General features: G+C 45.9%; 1 protein-coding gene across 2 annotated transcripts in view; it reads right to left on the reverse strand.

Annotated features, from left to right (window-relative positions):
• Positions 1-19,503, reverse strand: part of gas2l3 (growth arrest-specific 2 like 3) — a 54,418-nt gene that overhangs the window by 32,266 nt on the left and 2,649 nt on the right. The window contains exons 2-5 of one of the 2 annotated variants that reach the window (XM_063059589.1): positions 17,650-17,725; positions 6,796-6,881; positions 4,012-4,058; positions 154-319 (exon numbers count right to left, since the gene is read on the reverse strand). In XM_063059589.1, coding sequence (XP_062915659.1) covers positions 154-319; positions 4,012-4,035 — 190 coding nt within the window. In that variant the 5' untranslated portion in view covers positions 4,036-4,058; positions 6,796-6,881; positions 17,650-17,725. The remainder of the gene's footprint in view (positions 1-153; positions 320-4,011; positions 4,059-6,795; positions 6,882-17,649; positions 17,726-19,503) is intronic. The other variant, XM_063059590.1, reaches the window with a different exon arrangement.

Genomic DNA, 19,503 nt, shown 5'->3' on the forward strand with positions numbered 1-19,503 from the left:
CGTACCTGTTAACCCCCGGTTAAAGTTTTCCTTTGTTTTTCTTTTCCTTATCGTTTATACGTGTTTAATAAATGTTTGGTTGTTTTTATATAACCTGTCTCGGTTAATATTCATTGTTGCCGGTTACGTAACAGGACAAAGAGAGAACCTCACCAAGCAGGCTGCTCAGCCAGATGGACAGGTCTTCCTGCATTGGCACCAGTGTAGCCTCGTGTCGAACAGCCAGCCACTGGTCGTACTGCGAAACGTCCACAAGTCCTGGCCCGTGTCTTGGTGTCAAGGGACTCCTCGAACATAGAGGCTCATCACCAAACCACATCTGTGGAGAGAGAAGTGTCGGGGTGGGGTGAGGCAAAAAGAAGGACAGAGGTTACACAGAGATTCACAATTATTTGATTTGCCCTTTGCAAATGGTTCATGGCAGGCACTGGAAATCTGAAATACAAACAGAAACTGGAGAAAACGCTTGGCGGGTTGGGTGACTGCTGTGGAGGAAGAAACCGTTCTGTTAACGGGTCTTACACCAGAAACATTAACGTGTATTGGGAGAGGGGATAAGAGAGAACGTCTGGAGTGGGTGAGGGTCTTTCATTATGCTGGCTGCTTTACTGAGGTATTGGGAAGTGCAGACAGAGTCTGTGGTTTACATGATGTGCTGAATTGTGCCCACAATCCTCTGCAGTTTCGTACAGTCACGGCAGAGCAGCTGCCATACTGAGCTCTGGTACGTCCAGATAGGATGTTTTCTGTGGTGCATCAATAAAATTTGGTAATGGCCGAAGGGGACATGCCAAATTTCTACAGGTTCCTGAGGAGGTAGAGGCATCCATGTGCTTCCTTCACCTCAGTGCCTGTGTATTTGGACTAAGACAGGCTATTGGGTGATGTTCACTCCTAGAAATTTGAAGGTATCAACCTCAGTACCATTGATGTAGGCAGAAGCATATGTACCATCAGCACCTCCTGAAGTCAAAGACCAGCTCCTTTGTTCACATTGCTGGGGTGGGGGGGGGGGGAGGTGAAGGATACTGTGATGATACTGAAATGTACAGGGTGGGCACAGGAGTACATTCAGCCAGAGACTCATTCCACCGAGATGCAACACAGAGCGTCATAGGAAGTCATTCCTGCCTGTGGCCATCACACCCTGAGCCAATAGGCTGGTCCTGGACTTATTTCCTGGCATAATTTACATATTACTATTTAACTATTTATGGTTCTATTACTACTTATTATTTATGGTGCAACTGTAACGAAAACCAATTTCCCCCGGGATCAATAAAGTATGACTATGACTATGACATTTCTCTAACTTCGATATCCTTCCTCTACGTCAATGAATTGTCATTTGAGATACGGCCCACTACGGTGGCATCATTTGCAAACTTGCAGATGGAGTTCGAGCAGAATCTGGTCATGCAGTCATGAGTGTACAGGGTGTGGAGTGGAGTAGAGGGCTGAGGACCCAGCCTGGCAGGGTGCCAGTGTTGAGGATATCACGGCAGAGGTTTTGCTGTCTGTTCGTAAAGAGTACGGTCTGTTGGTGAGAAAGTCAAAGATCCAGTGCAAAGGGAGCATTGACTCTCAGGGTCTAGCATTTGGTGATGAGTTTGCTTGGAATTATAGTATTGAAGGTGGAACTGTAACCAATAAACTTTAGTCTAATGTGCTGTAGGCATCTTCACTGTCTAGACACTCCAGAAATGAGTATATAACCAGGGAGCTAGCGTCTGCTGCAGACCTGTTTAGCAGTAGGTTAATACCTGGGAGGCAGAGGTTGATGAGTGCCATCACAAGCCTCTCGAAGCTCTCCATGAAGGGGATGCCAGCCCTACTGGGCGATAGCTATTGGAGCACATTACCTTGCACCCGGATGATTGTGGTCTTCTTAAAGCAGGAGGGAACCAAGCAAAGAGAGGCTTAAGATGTCTGCAAATACCCTTGCCAGCTAATCCACGCAGGATCAAAGAATGCCACCTGGGCCCAATTTCTCTATGGGTTCAGGTTGTGGTGGGTGATGACGTGCCTATTCCCTTCTGCTCAAAATGTGCATAGAACGTGTTAAGCTCATCAGGCCCAGCAGGCAGAAGGGGCCAAATGGCCTCCTACTGTTACTATTTTTTACACTAGTGTGTGCCAGCCCTGGTCCTGGTCTTCCCTTCAACCAGGAACTCTGGATATTGTCCCTGAAAGCCACATCAGTACAGGAATTAATGGTGAAAGGTGAAATATTTAAGGGGAACATGAGAGGGAATCTCTTTACTGCCACGGTGGTGAGTAGAACAAGCTGCCAGTGCAACTGGTGGATTCGGGTTCAAGTTCAGCATTTTTGAGAAATTTGGAAAAGTACTTGGATGGGAGGGGTACGTAGAGCTGTGGTCCCGGTGTGGGCTGAGGGGGTGGGGTTAGGCAGATTAAGTTTGGCATGGACTCGATGGGTCAAGGGGCCTGTTTCAGTTCAATAGTGTTCAAACAACACAAGGCACTATGAAGTTTGTCAGCATCAGTAGAAGGAAATGGACAGTCAACATTTCAGTTTGAGACCCTGCAGATGGGCTGGAAGAAGGGTCCAGATTTGTTATCAATTACATGTTATGAAATTTGTCGCAACAGTACAAAACATTGAAATTACTATACTTTACAAAAAGTTAAATAAATAATGCAAAGCAGGAATAACAAGGAAATATCAACTGTTTATTCCTCCCCATAGACACTGCCTGACTTGCTGAGTACCTCCAGCATTTTGTCTGCGTTGCTCAAGGTTTCCAGCATCTGCGGAATCTCATGTTTACAAGGTAGTGTTCATGGGTTTACTGACCATTCAGAAATCTAATGGTGGAGGGGAAAAAGCCTTTCTTAAAACACTGGCTGTGGATCTTCAGGCTCCTGTACCTCCTCTCGATGTTTGTAAGTAGAAAAGGTCGTGCCCTGGATGATAAGCATCGTTGATGGTGGTTGCCTCCTCCTTGAGGATGTTCTGGATGCTGGGGAGGTCAACACCTATGAGGGAACTGGCCGAGTTTACAACCTTCTCCAGCTTTTTCTGCTGTGCCCTCCTCCCTACCAGACGGTGATGCAACCAGTCAGAATGGCCTCCACTGTACATTGTAGAAAATTGCAAGAGATCTTGGTGACATACCAAATGTCTTCAAGCTCCTAAGTGTACCTTCTTTGTAGTTGCTTTAATTTGTGGGTTCTAGGACAGATCCTCAGAGATGTTGACATCCAGAAACTCGAAACAGCTTACCCTTTCCACTGTGATCCCTCAACGAGGACTGGTGTGCGCTCCCTTGAGTTCCCCTTCCTGAAGTCCACAATCAGTTCCTTGGCTTTACTGACATGGGTACACGGTTGCTGTGACACAACTTGACCAGCCACTCTTTCTCATTATCCTGTCTGCCCCCTCATCACTATCTGAGATTCTACCAACAGTGGTGTTTTCAGTGAAATTATAGATGCCATTTCATCTGTGCCTTGCCACATAGCCATGGATGTAGGGAGTAGAGCAGGGGACCAAGCACACGTCCTTGAAGTGAGTGGGTGTTGACCGTCAGTGAGATGTTATTTCTGATCCTGATCAGGAAGTCAAAGATCCATTTGCAGATCGAGGGACGGGTGAAAGGTCTTGATCGAAAATATTGACTGTACTTTCACCCCAATAGATCCACTGTGCTCCTCCAGCACTTTGTAGCCGTTAGCACAATCACATTACAGCACCAGCGATCACCAGTCAGGGTTCAATTTCTGCTGCTGCTGCCTGCAAGGAGCTTGTAAGTTTTCCGTGTGACTGCGTGGGTTTCCCCCGGGTGCTCCGGTTTCCTCCCACATTCCAAAGACGTATGGGTTAGTAGGTTTATTGATCACATGGGTGTAATTGGGCAACACGGGATCGTTGGGCCAGAAGGGCCAGTACCTCTAAATAAAATACCCCAACTTAAAAGCTGACAGTTCCACTCTTAAAGTATTGTACACGTCATCTGACAAATAAGAGAGCAAAGAAAGCAACTTTACCCGAAGACCTTTCTGTAGAGCCATCCTTCCTTCAGCGACGTCTCCTCCTAAAAGTTAAAACAAAAGATGTCAGAGTAGCCTTGACAGCGGGATTATCATCTCTTGGGTCCATCACACAATCACCACGTCTGGGCTCAGCAGACCACAGTGCACCGACAGGGCTCGAGACGGCAGCTTACTGCGATGTATGATATTCAGTATACTGACAGGGCGTGGCAGATTGCAGGCAGGGAGGTTTCTCCTGGCTGGAAAGCCTTACATTTGGGGCTGGAGGGTCACCATGTTAAACAGGACACATCTCCCCACCTCAGAAAGTTGCAAATTCAGCCAGCTCCAATATGGGCACTAGCATCCACAGCAATACCTCCAAAAGCTGGCATCCACCATTAAGGATCCCCATCACTCAGGATATGCCCTCTTCTCATTGCTGCCATCAGGGAGAAGCTACAGAACCCTAAAGATACACACTTAACAATTCAGGAACATCTTCTTACCGTAAGACAAAGGAGCAGGACCAGGGCATTTGGCCCATTGAGTCTGCTCCACCATTCAATTATGGCTGATCCTTTTATCCCCTCAGCCCCACTCCCCGGCCTTCTCCCTGTAACCTTTGATGTCACGGCAAATCAAAAACCTATTAACTTCCACCTTAAATACATCCCGTGCTGCCCAGTTTACACCCATGTGATCAATAAACCTACATCTAAGAAGAGGTACAGTCGACGTTTCAGGCCGAGACCCTTCGTCAGGACTAACTGAAGGAAGAGTTAGTAAGGGATTTGAAAGCTGGAGGGGGAGGGGGAGATCCAAAATGATAGGAGAAGACAGGAGGGGGAGGGATGGAGCCAAGAGCTGGACAGGTGATTGGCAAAAGGGATATGAGAGGATCATGGGGCAGGAGGCCCAGGGAGAAAGAAAAGGGGAAGGGGGGGAAAACCCAGAGGATGGGCAAGGGGTATAGTCAGAGGGACAGAGGGAGAAAAAGGAGAGAGAGAAAGAATGTGTGTATATAAATAAATAACGGATGGGGTACGAGGGGGAGGTGGGGCATTGGCGGAAGTTTGAGAAGTCAATGTTCATGCCATCAGGTTGGAGGCTACCCAGATGGAATATAAGGTGTTGTTCCTCCAACCTGAGTGTGGCTTCATCTTTACAGTAGAGGAGGCCGTGGATAGACATATCAGAATGGGAATGGGACGTGGAATTAAAATGTGTGGCCACTGGGAGATCCTGCTTTCTCTGGCGGACAGAGCATAGGTGTTCAGCGAAACGATCTCCCAGTCTGCGTTGGGTCTCGCCAATAAATAGAAGGCCACATCGGGAGCACCGGACGCAGTATATCACCCCAGCTGACTCACAGGTGAAGTGTTGCCTCACCTGGAAGGACTGTTTGGTGCCCTGAATGGTGGTGAGGGAGGAAGTGTAAGGGCATGTGTAGCACTTGTTCCGCTTACAAGGATAAGTGCCAGGAGGGAGATTAGTGGGGAGGGAGGGCTTATATTCCATCTGGGTCAACACCTTATATTCCGTCTGGGTAGCCTCCAACCTGATGGCATGAACATTGACTTCTCAAACTTCTGCTAATGCCCCACCTCCCCCTTGTACGCCATCCGTTATTTATTTATATACACACATTCTTTCTCTCTCTCTCCTCTTTTTCTCCCTCTGTCCCTCTCACTATACCCCCTGCCCATCCTCTGGGTTTCCCCCCCATTCTCCTTTTCCTTCTCCCTGGGCCTCCTGTCCAATGATCCTCTCAAATCCCTTTTGCCAATCACCTGTCCAGCTCTTGGCTCTATCCCTCCCCCTCCTGTCTTCTCCTATCGTTTTGGATCTCCCCCTCCCCCTCTCAAATCTCTTACTATCTCTTCTTTCAGTTAGTTCTGACGAAGGGTCTTAGCCCAAAATGTCGACTGCACCTCTTCCTAGAGATGCTGCCTGGCCTGCTGTGTTCACCAGCAACTTTGATGTGTGTTGCTTGAAATTCCAGCATCTGCAGATTTCCTCGTGTTTGCGTGCTGAAAGGTAGTAAAATGGTTTTCACCAGGCAGTGACTGAACTTGTCGCAAGAGGCAGTGGAAGTGGGTTTGCAGGAATTGTCCAAGGTGAATTGTTGAGAGGAGAGGAACGATGTGGAAGCTTTAGAGAGAGTGCAGAGATTTACCAGGATGCTGTCTAGATTAGAGAACATGTCTTATGAGGAGAGGTTGAGCAAGCCAGGGCTTTTCCCTCTGGAGAGAAGGAGAGTGAGAGGCGAGTTGATAGAGGTGTACAAGATGATCAGAGGCACAGATAGAGTGGACAGCCAGAGACCTTGTCCCAGGGTGTGGATAACTAACATGAGAGAGCATAACTGGTGATTGGAGTAAAATACAGGGAGGGCGTCAGGGGTCAATAATTTACACAGAATGGTGGGTGTGTGGAACACTCTACAGGGGGGGTAGTAGAGGCAGATACATTAGGGACATTTAAGAGACTCTTTGATAGGTACATAAACAGCCATGCAGGAGGGATGAGTTAGTTTGATCTTAAAGCAAGTTAAAAGGTTGGCATAATGTCGTGGGTGCTGGGCTTACTGCCCTGTCTCCAACATGAGGAGTAATCAGAGAGCTGCTTCTCAGAGGGAACCAGACAGACAGAGGCGGACAGTGTGTGAGAGGGGGAGGGAGTGAGTGAGGGACACTCTACACAACCAAGCGAACAACAACTACAGAGTGAACAAACCTGACTGGGTGACAGTGACATGGGCAGGACACACAACCGGAGACAGTTCATAGTACTTACCAACTGAAAGGCTGAAGTCTTTATAAGAGATTTGTTAAAGCTGGCACCATCTCTGGGACTAACAGTTCTTCTGTTGAAAATTCCTCCTGAAATTTAGAAACCTGTGTTACACTTACTCACCAGGTACATTTCCATATATTTGCATAGGCAAAACGTGAGTAGCAAGGTAGCTGGTTAGAACGGCAGTCTACAAACTAGAACCTAGAACCCCCCCCCCACCCCTCTCACCAAGCTCCTGGGACTCCAGCCAAGCTCTGGTCTGACCCACCATGAAGCTGAGAGGCAAAAATTGGAAGCCACAGTAATGTAGCGGTTACTGCAACACTATTACACTGTGAGCGTCGCAGTTCAGAGTTCAATCCCAGCATCCTCTGTAAGGAGTTTGTACTTCCGTCCTGTGAGCATTAAGGTTTCTCCGGGAGCCCTGGTTTCCTCCCACAGTCCAAAGACATACTGGTTAGTAGGTAAATTGATCATTGTAAATCGTCCCGTGATAAGGCTAGGGTTAAATCGGTGGGTTGCTGGCAGCCTGGCTCAAAGGACAGGAAGAGTCAACTCGCGTACTCCGCACTATATCCCTAAAGCAAAATAAAAATTCTCCCCCGCCTTGCACGAAGGGAACAGTCGTCTCAGCCACAACGGAGTGCAGCGCCGTGCCGTTGGGGTGTAGTGGGGCCTCGAGGGGCTGGGAGCCGTGGCCGAGAACCCAGGCACAATCTCCCCGCCTGTCAACAGCCAGTGTACTGTCCAAATCCCCGGCTCAGCGAGGCCACAGAGAGACAGCGGCTACACCCATCACAGGCAAAACATCCACCAGAGGAACAGTAACCCCACAGAAACACTGCTGTTCTAGTTAAAACCATGAAAGGTCCGTCATTCTGGGATCAGTACACCCCCTCATTAATAATGAATAGATCTGTATTAACATTTGATCTAGGACCAGAGGGCACAGCCTCAGAATACAAGGACGTCTCTTTAGAACAGAGACGAGGAGGAATTTCTTTAGCCAGAGGTTGGTGAATCTGTGGAATTCATTGCCACAGACGGCTGTGGAGGGAGAAGTCAGGAGATTGGGGTTAAGAGAGAAAATAAATCAGCCATAATTTATTTTCCATAAGATACAAGACATAGGAGCAGAATCAGACCATTCAGCCCATCAAGTCTACTCTGCCACTCCATCGTGGCTGATTATTATCCCTCTCAACCCCGTTCTCCTGCATTCAACCAGTAACCTTTTACACCCTAACTAATGAAGAACTGATCAACCTGCACTTTAAGTATGCCCAATCTTGCCCTTCATAGCCGTCTGTGGCAATGAATTCCAAAGAATGACTTGATGGGACAATTGGTCTAATTCTGCTCCTATGCCTTCGATGTTATGGTCCAACATTCCTCCTTTACAAGTCAACATCAGGCTCATTAGGAAACACAGGGGTGTGGACAGGAACATGTCCCAACAAACGCGTCAGACTCTCCCCACCCCTTCGTTCAGACGGGGTAAAACTGCCCTAATTCTCACTGCCAAGCGGGGGTGGGGGGAGTGAGTGGCACGGTGGGCATTAAGGTGCCAGTCAGCAGCAGAAACAAGAAGTACCCACCTCAGATTGAGAACAAGGGTTAGAGAACGAGTGGGGAAAATGTCCGCGTACAAGAGGGAAGGAGGGAGAGTCTGGGACAGCGAAATTTGCTGGTTTAAAAAGCTCCAATAAGCTGAATGAGATATAACCATTCATAATACCACAAGACCATTAGCACTAGGCCATTCAGCCCATCAAGTCTGCTCTGCTATTCTATCATGGCCGATTTATTATCCCTCTCAACCCTATTCTCCTGCCTTCTCTCAGTAATCTTTGTTCCCTTGACTAATCAAGAACATATCAATCTCTGCTTTAAATATATCTAATGACGACCTCCACTACCATCTGTGGCAATGAATTCCACAGACTTATCACCCTCTGGTCAAAGTAATTCCTCCTCTTCTTTGATCATGTTCTGGGTCAGAAGTTGAGTAGCTATTAGCAGCAAAAGCAACACACAAAATTCTGGAGAACTCATATATGGAGGAATTAACGGACTGAAGAAAAAAAGCTGACAAGAGAGGAGTTCTGACCTTGGGAGAAAGAGAAAGAGGAAGGGAACCAGAGGGGGGTGATGGCCCCGTGAAAAGAGAAGGGGTAACACGGGAGCCAGCATGGGGAATTGAAAAAGAGAGAAGGGGGAGCTGGGGAGAAATTATCGGAAGCTGGAAAAATGCAGCTGGAGGCTGCCCAGAGGGAATATGAGGTTTTGCTCCTCCAATCTGCGAGCGGCCTCATCGTGGCAGCTGAGGATGTCATAGACCCTGCAGATCATCAGCTCTCTCACACCACTGAGTTGTAGACCCAAAGGTGAAAATACTGTTCGTTAATTCCCCTCTAATGCTGTGAATGATTACATAGAACACAGAACATATAGAACATAGAATAGTACAGCACATTACAGGCCCTTCGGCCCACAATGTTGTGCCGACCCTCAAACCCTGCCTCCCGTATAACCCCCCACCTTAAATTCTTAAATCCTTGTGCAGGATTCCCTAGCAATTAACTTGCAGTTTGAGTCAGTGGTAAAGGTGGCAAATTGCAGTGTTAGAAACCATAGAAACTACAGCACAGAAACAGGCCTTTTGGCCCTTCTTGGCTGTGCCAAACCATTTTCTGCCTAGTCCCACTGACCTGCACACGGACCATATCCCTCCATACACCTCCCATCCATGTATCTGTCCAATTTATTCTTAAATGTTAAAAAAGAACCCGCATTTACCACCTCGTCTGGCAGCTCATTCCATACTCCCACCACTCTGTGTGAAGAAGCCCCCCCTAATGTTCCCTTTAAACTTTTCCCCCCTCACCCTAAACCCATGTCCTCTGGTTTTTTTCTCCCCTTGCCTCAGTGGAAAAAGCCTGCTTGCATTCACTCTATCTATACCCATCATAATTTTATATACCTCTATCAAATCTCCCCTCATTCTTCTACACTCCAGGGAATAAAGTCCTAACCTATTCAACCTTTCTCTGTAACTGAGTTTCTCAAGTCCCGGCAACATCCTTGTAAACCTTCTCTGCACTCTTTCAACCTTATTTATATCCTTCCTGTAATTTGGTGACCAAAACTGAACACAATACTCCAGATTCAGCCTCACCAATGCCTTATGCAACCTCATCATAACATTCCAGCTCTTATACTCAATACTTCGATTAATAAAGGTCTATGTACCAAAAGCTCTCTTTACGACCCTATCTACCTGTGACGCCACTTTTAGGGAATTTTGTATCTGTATTCCCAGATCCCTCTGTTCCACTGCACTCCTCAGTGCCTTACCATTAACCCTGTATGTTCTACATTGGTTTGTCCTTCCAACCTGCAATACCTCACACTTGTCAGTATTAAACTCCATCTGTCATTTTTCAACCCATTTTTCCAGCTGGTCCAAGTCCCTCTGCAGGCTCTGAAAACCTTCCTCACTGTCTACTACACCTCCAATCTTTGTATCATCAGCAAACTTGCTGATCCAATTTACCACATTATCATCCAGATCATTGATATAGATGACAAATAACAATGGACCCAGCACTGATCCCTGTGGCACACCACTAGTCACAGACCTCCACTCGGAGAAGCAATTCTCTACCACCACTTTCTGGCTTCTTCCATTGAGCCAATGTCTAATCCAATTTACCACCTCTCCATGTATACCTAGCAACTGAGTTTTCCTAACTAACCTCCCATGTGGGACCTTGTCAAAGGCCTTACTGAAGTCCATGTAGACAATATCCACTGCCTTCCCTTCATCCACTTTCCTGGTAACCTCCTCGAAAAACTCCAACAGATTGGTCAAACATGACCTACTATGCACAAAGCCATGTTGACTCTCCCTAATAAGCCCCTGTCTATCCAAATGCTTGTAGATTCTGTCTCTTAGTACTCCCTCCAATAAATTACCTACTACTGACGTTAAACTCACCGGCCTGTAATTTCCCGGATTACTTTTCGATCCTTGTTTAAACAACGGAACAACATGAGCCACTCTCCAATCCTCCGGCACTGGACCCGTAGACAGCGACATTTTAAATATTTCTGCTAGGGCCCCCGCAATTTCAACACTAGTCTCCTTCAGGGTCCGAGGGAATACTCTGTCAGGTCCCGGGGATTTATCCACTTTAATTTTCCTCAAGACAGCAAGCACTTCCTCCTTTTCAATCTGTACAGTTTCCATGGTCTCACTACTTGATTCCCTCAATTCCATAGATTTCATGCCAGCTTCCTTAGTAAATACAGACGCAAAAAACCTATTTAAGATCTCCCCCATTTCCTTTGGTTCCGCACAAAGCCGACCACTCTGATCTTCAAGAGGACCAACTTTATCCCTTACAATCCTTTTGCTCTTAATATACTTGTAAAAGCTCTTTGGATTATCCTTCACTTTGACTGCCAAGGCAACCTCATGTCTTCTTTTAGCCCTCCTGATTTCTTTCTTAAGTATTTTCTTGCACTTCTTATACTCCTCAAGCACCTGATTTACCCCGTTTCCTATACATTTCATACAACTCCCTCTTCTTCTTTATCAGAGTTGCAATATCCCTTGAGAACCAAGGTTCCTTATTCCTATTCAATTTGCCTTTAATCCTGACAGGAACATACAAACTCTGCACTCTCAAAAAATTAGCATTCCTTTCAAGAGGACTAGACAATGAGGGAGGGGCAACGTCGACTCAGACATGAGAGGCCTGCATCGGGCATTTTCGTGCCTTACAAGGCGCAGATTGGAAGTCTGGGTGGGGCGCCACTCCTCGCATAGACTAGAGCAACGTGTGATTAAGTGCCTTGCTCAAGGACACAAACATGCTGCCACAGCTGAGGCTCGAACTAGCGACCTTCAGTTCACTAGACGAACGCCTTAACCACTCGGCCATTTCAAGAGGAGTGGACAATGAAAGCAAGGATATATAATGCTGAGGCATTGGTGAGACCTCACGTGAAGTATCGTAAGCAGTTTTAGTCCCTTTATCTAAGGCAGGATGTGCTGGCATTGGAGAGGGTCCAGATTAGTGAGATTGCAAAGTTTTCCAGGAGAAGGCAGGAGAACGGGGTTGAGAGGGATAATAAGTCAGCCAAGATGAAATGGCAGAGCAAACTCAATGGGCCAAAAGGTCTAATTGTTCTCTTATGTTTCATGATCTTATAACAGCCATATTTAGCAAGATGATTTAAACTGCAACAGGTACATACATACACACACTCACTCTGAGGCCACTTTATTGGTTATACCTGTATACCTGCTCGTTAATGCAAATATCTAATCAGCCAATCATGTGGCAACAACTCAATGCATAAAAGCATGCAGACATGGTCAAGAGGTTCAGTTGTTGTTCAGATCAAACATCAGAATGGGGCAGAAATGTGATCTAAGTGACTGACCATGAAAATGATTGTTGGTGCCAGACAGGGTGGTTTGAGTATCTCAGAAACTGGTGATCTCCTGGGATTTTCACACACAAGTCACTAGAGTTTACAGAGAACAATGCAGAAAACAAACAAACAAAAAATCCAGTGAATATCAGGTCTGTGGGCAAAAACTCCTTGTTAATGAGAGAAGTCAGAGGAGAGGGGCCAGACTGGGTCAAGCTGACAGGAAGGCGACAGTAACTCAAATGCCCTCACGTTACAACAGTGGTGTGCAGAAGAGCATCTCTGAATGCACAACATGTCAAATCTTAAAGTGGATGGCTACAGCAGCAGACTATTAACATTCACAATATTGTGTTCAGGCTCCAGCATAGAGTCCTATAGGAAATGGAGCTCTCAACAATCTGCAGCCACTTCATTACCTCCTGTACCTAATAGAGTGGCCCCCAAGTGTAAATATTTAATATTTCTCTTCCAAACCCCCTCCCCTATCCGATTCCATCTGCCCTTCACATCACTATATAACAATTACAGCACGGAAACAGGCCATCTCGGCCCTTCTAGTCCGTGCCGAACTCTTACTCTCACCTAGTCCCACCGACCTGCACTCAGCCCATAACCTTCCATTCCTTTCCTGTCCATGTATCTATCCAATTTAACTTTAAACGACAACATCGAACCTGCCTCAACCACTTCTGCCGGAAGCTCGTTCCACACAGCTACCACTCTGAGTAAAGAAGTTCCCCCTCATGTTACCCCTAAACTTTTGCCCTTTAACTCTCAACTCATGTCCTCTTGTTTGAATCTCCCCCACTCTCAATGGAAAAAGCCTATCCACGTCAACTCCATCTATCACGTCTTTGCATTTCTAGCAGATTCCAGCATCAGCAGTCTTGTGTCCCTGTACAGCAGAACTCAGCATGGATTCCTTAAAGGAAAATCCTGCCTGACAAACCTATTACAATCTCTTGAGGAAATTACCAGTAGGCTAGACAAGGGAGATGCAGTGGATGTTGTATATTTGGATTTTCAGAAGGCCTTTGACAAGGTGCCACACATGAGGCTACTTAACAAGATAGGAGCCCATGGAATTACAGGAAAGTTACATACGTGGATAGAGCGTTGGCTGATTGGCAGGAAACAGAGAGTGGGAATAAAGGGATCCTATTCTGGTTGGCTGCCGGTTACCAGTGGTGTTCCACAGGGATCAGTGTTGGGGCCGCTTCTTTTCACATTGTACATCAACAATTTGGATTATGGAATAGAGGGCTTTGTGGCTAAGTTTGCTGACGATACGAAGATAGGTGGAGGGGCCGGTAGTGCTAAGGAAACGGAGAGTCTGCAGAGAGACTTGGATAGATTGGAAGAATGGGCAGAGAAGTGGCAAATGAAGTACAATGTTGGAAAGTGTATGGTTATGCACTTTGGCAGAAAAAATAAACGGGCAGACTATTATTTAAATGGGGAAAGAATTCAAAGTTCTGAGATGCAACTGGACTTGGGAGTCCTCGTACAGGATTCCCTTAAAGTTAACCTCTAGGTTGAGTCAGTAGTGAAGAAGGCAAATGCAATTCTAGAGGAATAGAGTATAGGAGCAGGGATGTGATGTTGAGGCTCTATAAGGTGCTGGTGAGACCTCACTTGGAGTACTGTGGGCAGTTTTGGTCTCCTTATTTAAGAAAGGATGTTCTGACATTGGAGAGGGTACAGAGAAGATTCACTAGAATGATTCCGGGAATGAGAGGGTTAACATATGAGGAACATTTGTCCGCTCTTGGACTGTATTCCTTGGAGTTTAGAAGAATGAGGGGAGACCTCATAGAAACATTTCGAATGTTAAAAGGCATGGACAGAGTGGATGTGGCAAAGTTGTTTCCCATGATGGGGGAGTCTAGTACGAGAGGGCATGACTTAAGGATTGAAGGGCGCCCTTTCAGAACAGAAATGCGAAGAAATTTTTTTAGTCGGAGGGTGGTGAATCTATGGAATTTGTTGCCACAGGCAGCAGTGGAGGCCAAATCATTGGGTGTATTTAAGGCAGAGATTGATAGGTATCTGAGTAGCCAGGGCATCAAAGGTTATGGTGAGAAGGTGGGGCAGTGGGACTAAATAGGATAAAATGGATCAGCTCATGATAAAATGGCAGAGCAGACTCGATGGGCCGAATGGCCTACTTCTGCTCCTTTGTCTTATGGTCCCGAGTCCAGAGTTTACACCCCCCAGCCTCTGTCTCCCAGCTCCACACCCCTCCCTCTACTGGCTCTCATCTTTCATCCCCCTGTCAGTGCACCCATCAATCACTGGTTTGTGTGACATCGTCATTCCCTCCAGGAAGGGCACTGCATACCAGAGGGCACAAGTTTAAGGTGAGAGGTGAAAGAATCAAAATGGACTGAGAAGGAACTTCTTCAAAGTAAATTATCATATTACGTATATGTCACCATATACTGCCTCGAGATTCTCTTTCTGACAGGAAAAATAAAGAAATAGAATTTTAAAAAAAAACTATACATACACAAAGACTGACAACCAACGTGTGAAAGAAGACAAACTGTGCAATTAAAAAATAATATTCAGACCATGATTTTTAGAGTCCTTGAAATTGAGTTCATTGGTTGTGAAATCAGTTCAGAGTTGTGAGTGAGATTATCCACACTGGTTCAGGATCCTGATGGTTGAGGAGTAATAACTATCCTGAACCTAGTGATGTGGGTCTTTCCTATTGGTAGCAGTGAGAAGCAGCTAATTTTGCAGAGGTTCCTGCAAACAATAGTGAGTTATTGATGGTTACTCTGACTTAATTTATTGTATTTTTATTTAGAGATAGAGCACAGAACAGGCCCTTGCAGCCCAACCAACTGCAATGCCCAGCACCCCTCCAATATAACCCTAGCCTAAACACAGGGCAATTCACAATGACTTCCTTGTGGGAGGAAACCAGAGCACCCGGAGGAAACCCACATGCACACGGTAGGAACACACAAACATTCCTACAGAGCAAACTATAGAAATCATTAAATAAGCAGGGCAAAAAGAGCAATAAAAACTGAGGTAGTGCTGATGGGTTCATTATCGATTCAGAAATCTGATGGTGGAGAGAGGCTGCTGCTCCTGCAGCACAAGTTGTGTGGAGTGCAAGTCTTCAGGCTCCTACACCTCCTCAATGACAGCACTGAGAAGAGGGCATGTCCGTGGTGATGGGATGCCCAATGGTCCATGCCACATTTTTTAAGGCATTGCCTTTTGATGGTTTACTCAATCCTGGGGAGGCAAGTGCCCATGATGGAACTGGCTGAGTTTATAGTTCTGCAGCTTTTTTTTTTTAAAAGAAAAACTTTATTTAGGTATCTGGGCACTTACCTGGTACCTAGATAACGAGAGAATTTTGCTCTGATTTATAATGCCTACCCAGTGGGTCGGATGCAACCCCCATCTTCCATAGTATCTCAAAGCCAGCTTCTCCTACAGTATGGCACTCCCTCACCAATACCAATTCTTCTCTCAGTGGTACACCGGGAGCATCACAAGAACAGAAGACACAGGAGCAGAATTAGGCCATTTGGCTCGTTGAGTCTGCTCTGCCATTTTCCATCATGGCTGATTTATTATCCCTCCCAATCCCATTCTCCTGCCTTCTCCCTGTATCCTTCGATACTCTGGCTAATCAAGAACCTATCAACCTCTGCTTTAAGACAAGGCCCAATGACTTGGCCTCCACAACGGTTGTATTATAAATCAGAGCAAAATTCTCTCGGTATCCAGGTACCAGATAAGTGCCCAGATACCCAAATAAGGTTTATAACAATGAATTCCACAGATTCACCACCCTCTGGCTAAAGAAATTCCTCATCTCTGTCCTAAAGGAATGTCCTTCTATTATGAGGCTGTGTCCTCTGGTCTTAGACTCCCTCTACAGAAAACATCCTCTCCACATCCACACTATCAAGACCTTTCAATATTGCGGTCCTGATGAAGGGTCTCGGCCGGAAACACCGACTGTTTACTCTTTTCCATCCGCGCTCCCTGGCCTGCTGAGGACCCCCAGCATTTTGCACGAGTTACTCTGGATTTCCAGCATCTGCAGAGTTTCTCTCGTTTATCATTCTGGATTTGATGTCCAACTCTCTAAAGGAATGAATCTCAACCCATAATCTTCTGACCAGGAGCAAGAACATGAGTGGGGACACAGCTAACAGTGTGTGCATTGATTTTTTGTTTACTCCCTGGATTCCAGCCAGGATTCTGGTCCACAAACGTCCTCTTCGTGATTCAAGGCGGGGGTTCAGCAAGCTTGCTGTTCGACTCGCCAGAAAAGTGAGTCATTTCTGGTCTGAGTAATCACTGCAATATCCAAGTTCCTTTATATACTTAATTTAACCTCAAGTTTATTTTTAATACAAGTCTTTATTCTTATAATTGTTGAATATTGTTTATTGTTGGTTGTCATGCCAACACGCCACAAATTCCTACTACATGTAAACGTGTATGGGGATTAAGGTTGACCTGTGATGTGTATATTTTTACTTCTAAAGTATTAGATGTAAAAGGAGAACAAGCTAAAACTGTAACTAACATACTCACGTGAGCCAGCTTGGTGTGACTGAGTATTTCTGCTCAGAAAAACTGAGATCACAGTTTCCTCTGGATTCAGTTCCAGGACTGAATTCACAGCCCCTCCCATCCCTGTTTAACTCACTAATCCCTGTATCGCCCATCTTTTTGCTCCTCCAGTTCCAGTTTACCAACTATTCCTAATTTCCCCGTTGTACTGCCAGTGATAACCAGACTGAGCTGCTCTAGACTAAGATGGAATTCCCAGCACAAACCAGTCCCAAGGAAATCAAAGGCAGTGGTGCCTGAACCAGCACGGAGACCCGGAGCCTCTTCCCCTTCACACGTGCTTGCTGGCCCACACTCCCTCATAAGATGCTGCAAGATCTTCTACCTTATCCAGCACACAGAATCAGAATCCTTAATTATCGCCAAGTATGTGGACACATACAGGGAATTTGATGCCGGTTTCCTGCCAACTTATTCTAAACACTCCCCAACAGCTCTAGTAAACAGCAACATCTGCACCTCCTCCATTTTTAAGCCCCCCCACCCCAAGGCCTTGCGCTTGACACTGTGGGTGTGGTGATGTAACTTACTGAAAACCTGGCTGACGGCCAGGTGATCGTAAACACACCCACAGCGCAATAATGGAGCAGGTAACTGCTAACACCCCACACCCAGGTGCAGTAATGGAGCAGCAAGTTTTCATCGTACCTGTGCATACATGTACTTGTACGTTTGGCCATAAGCCTGACTTTGACTAGAACAGAACAAGATACACCCAATTAACTGGAAAGTTAAGAGCTTTTCTCCCAAGCCAAGTTCAAAGAACGAAACACAAACCAAAGAAACACTCACAAAATGCTGGAGGAACTCTGCAGGTGAGGCAGCAATCACGGAAGTGAATAAACAGTTGACGTTTCAGACTGAGACGCTGCAAAGTTGAAAGTAAATTTTATTATTAAAGTACATACGTCACCACATACATTCTGAGATTCATTTTCCTGTGGGCATACACAGCAAATCTATAGAATAGTGACTAGAAAAAGATCAATGAAAGATCAGCCAGAGTACAAAAGACAACAAACTGAACAAATGCAAATATAACTAAACAGCAATAAATAATGAGAATGTGAGATAATGAGATAAAGAGTCCTTAAAGTGAGATCATTGGTTGTGGAAACATTTCAATGGATGGGCAAGTGAGCGTATCCCCCTTTGTTCCAGATGGAAGGGGGCAGGAGTCAGAATAAGATGGTGGAAGGGACAGGAGTACAAGCTGACAGGCCCAAAACATTGCTGAGGATTGAACAGTCATCGATGCTGCCTGACCTGCTAAGTTCCCCCAGTACTTTGTGTCTGCTGTTCTGGACTTCCAACGTTTGCAGAATCTCCTGTGTGAGCCTTCTGCCCCCTTCCTTTCCAGTCTTGGTGAAGGGTCTTGGCTCGAAATGTCAATGGTTTACTCCCCTCCATTGATGCTGCCTGACCCGCTGAGTTCTTCCAGTATTTTGTGAGTTGCTCTGGATTTCCAGCATCTGCAGAACCTGTTGTGTTTATGATCAAGGAAGGGAAGGGTAACCACTGGTAAATTGGAGCATCAAGTTCAAGTTCAATATCACTCCTTCAAATGGGATATTTACAATTGTTTCATTCTCCTTCACACTTGTTCAAGTTTATTGTCGTATACGACTACGTATATACACCCAAATGAGACAACATTCCTCCAGTCTCACAAAACATATCACACAGAACTTAAAACAAAATATCATAAATAAAATATAATTCAAAATTCATGCAGTGTGCGATACAGGTAAACAGTAAACAACTCGCTGTCCTAGTGACAAGGCCTCGGTGGTAACAGGGTCATTAGTCTCACAGCCTGAGGGAAGAAGCTGTTCCCCAGTCTGACAGTCCCAGTCCTGATGCTCCTGTACCTCCTTCCTGATGGTAGTGGGTCAGAGAGATTGTGGGACGGGTGGTGAAGATCCTCAATAATGCTTTGGGCCCTTCGTCTGCAAGGTACCTGGTAAGTATTACAAATACGGATGAGGGAGACGCCAGTGACCCTGTCGGCAGTTTGAAGTCACCATCAAATCAGCAATGGTGTCATTAACTGAAGCAGTAGGCTTGGAGAGCTGACAGGCTTACTTGTGTTTCTAAATTATGTTTGATTCCTACACTGGGGCAATTGTCTTATCAGGATGGATTCTCCATCTGCAGAATCCCTTCAAAGGGAGGCCTTAGTTCAGATGGAGGGTCCTCTCCCTCAAACTCTAACTCCGTTTCCCTCTGCACAGTTGCCGCCTGGCCTGCAACCTGATTCTTTTAACCTTCTGACGTTCTCTGCCAGGGATAACACTGAAACACAGGGTGTGGGTGGTAATAGAGTTATTGTTCAATCCCTCTGACCTCAAACCAAATACTTTCATGTCCAACAGCTTAAAGCCCATTGACAGGTTTGAAAGCACAGACCCTTCCCCCCCCCCCCCGCCAGAGATGGGAGAGTTCCTTCCGTGTAATAAGAGGCATAAATCAAATCGATACCCAGGGTGGAATGGCTAGTACGAGGTGGCGCCATTTTAAGGTGATTGGAGGAAAGTAATAAAAGTAATTAACTTGAACTTGAGGAACTGGCCCTTCAGCCCATCATGCCCGTGCTGAACTGAGTTCATGCCAAATTTCAAACATAGATTTTTATTTCCCCCACAG

Source organism: Mobula hypostoma, chromosome 9 (genome assembly GCF_963921235.1).
Source record: "Mobula hypostoma chromosome 9, sMobHyp1.1, whole genome shotgun sequence".
Classification (NCBI taxonomy): Eukaryota; Metazoa; Chordata; class Chondrichthyes; order Myliobatiformes; family Myliobatidae; genus Mobula; species Mobula hypostoma.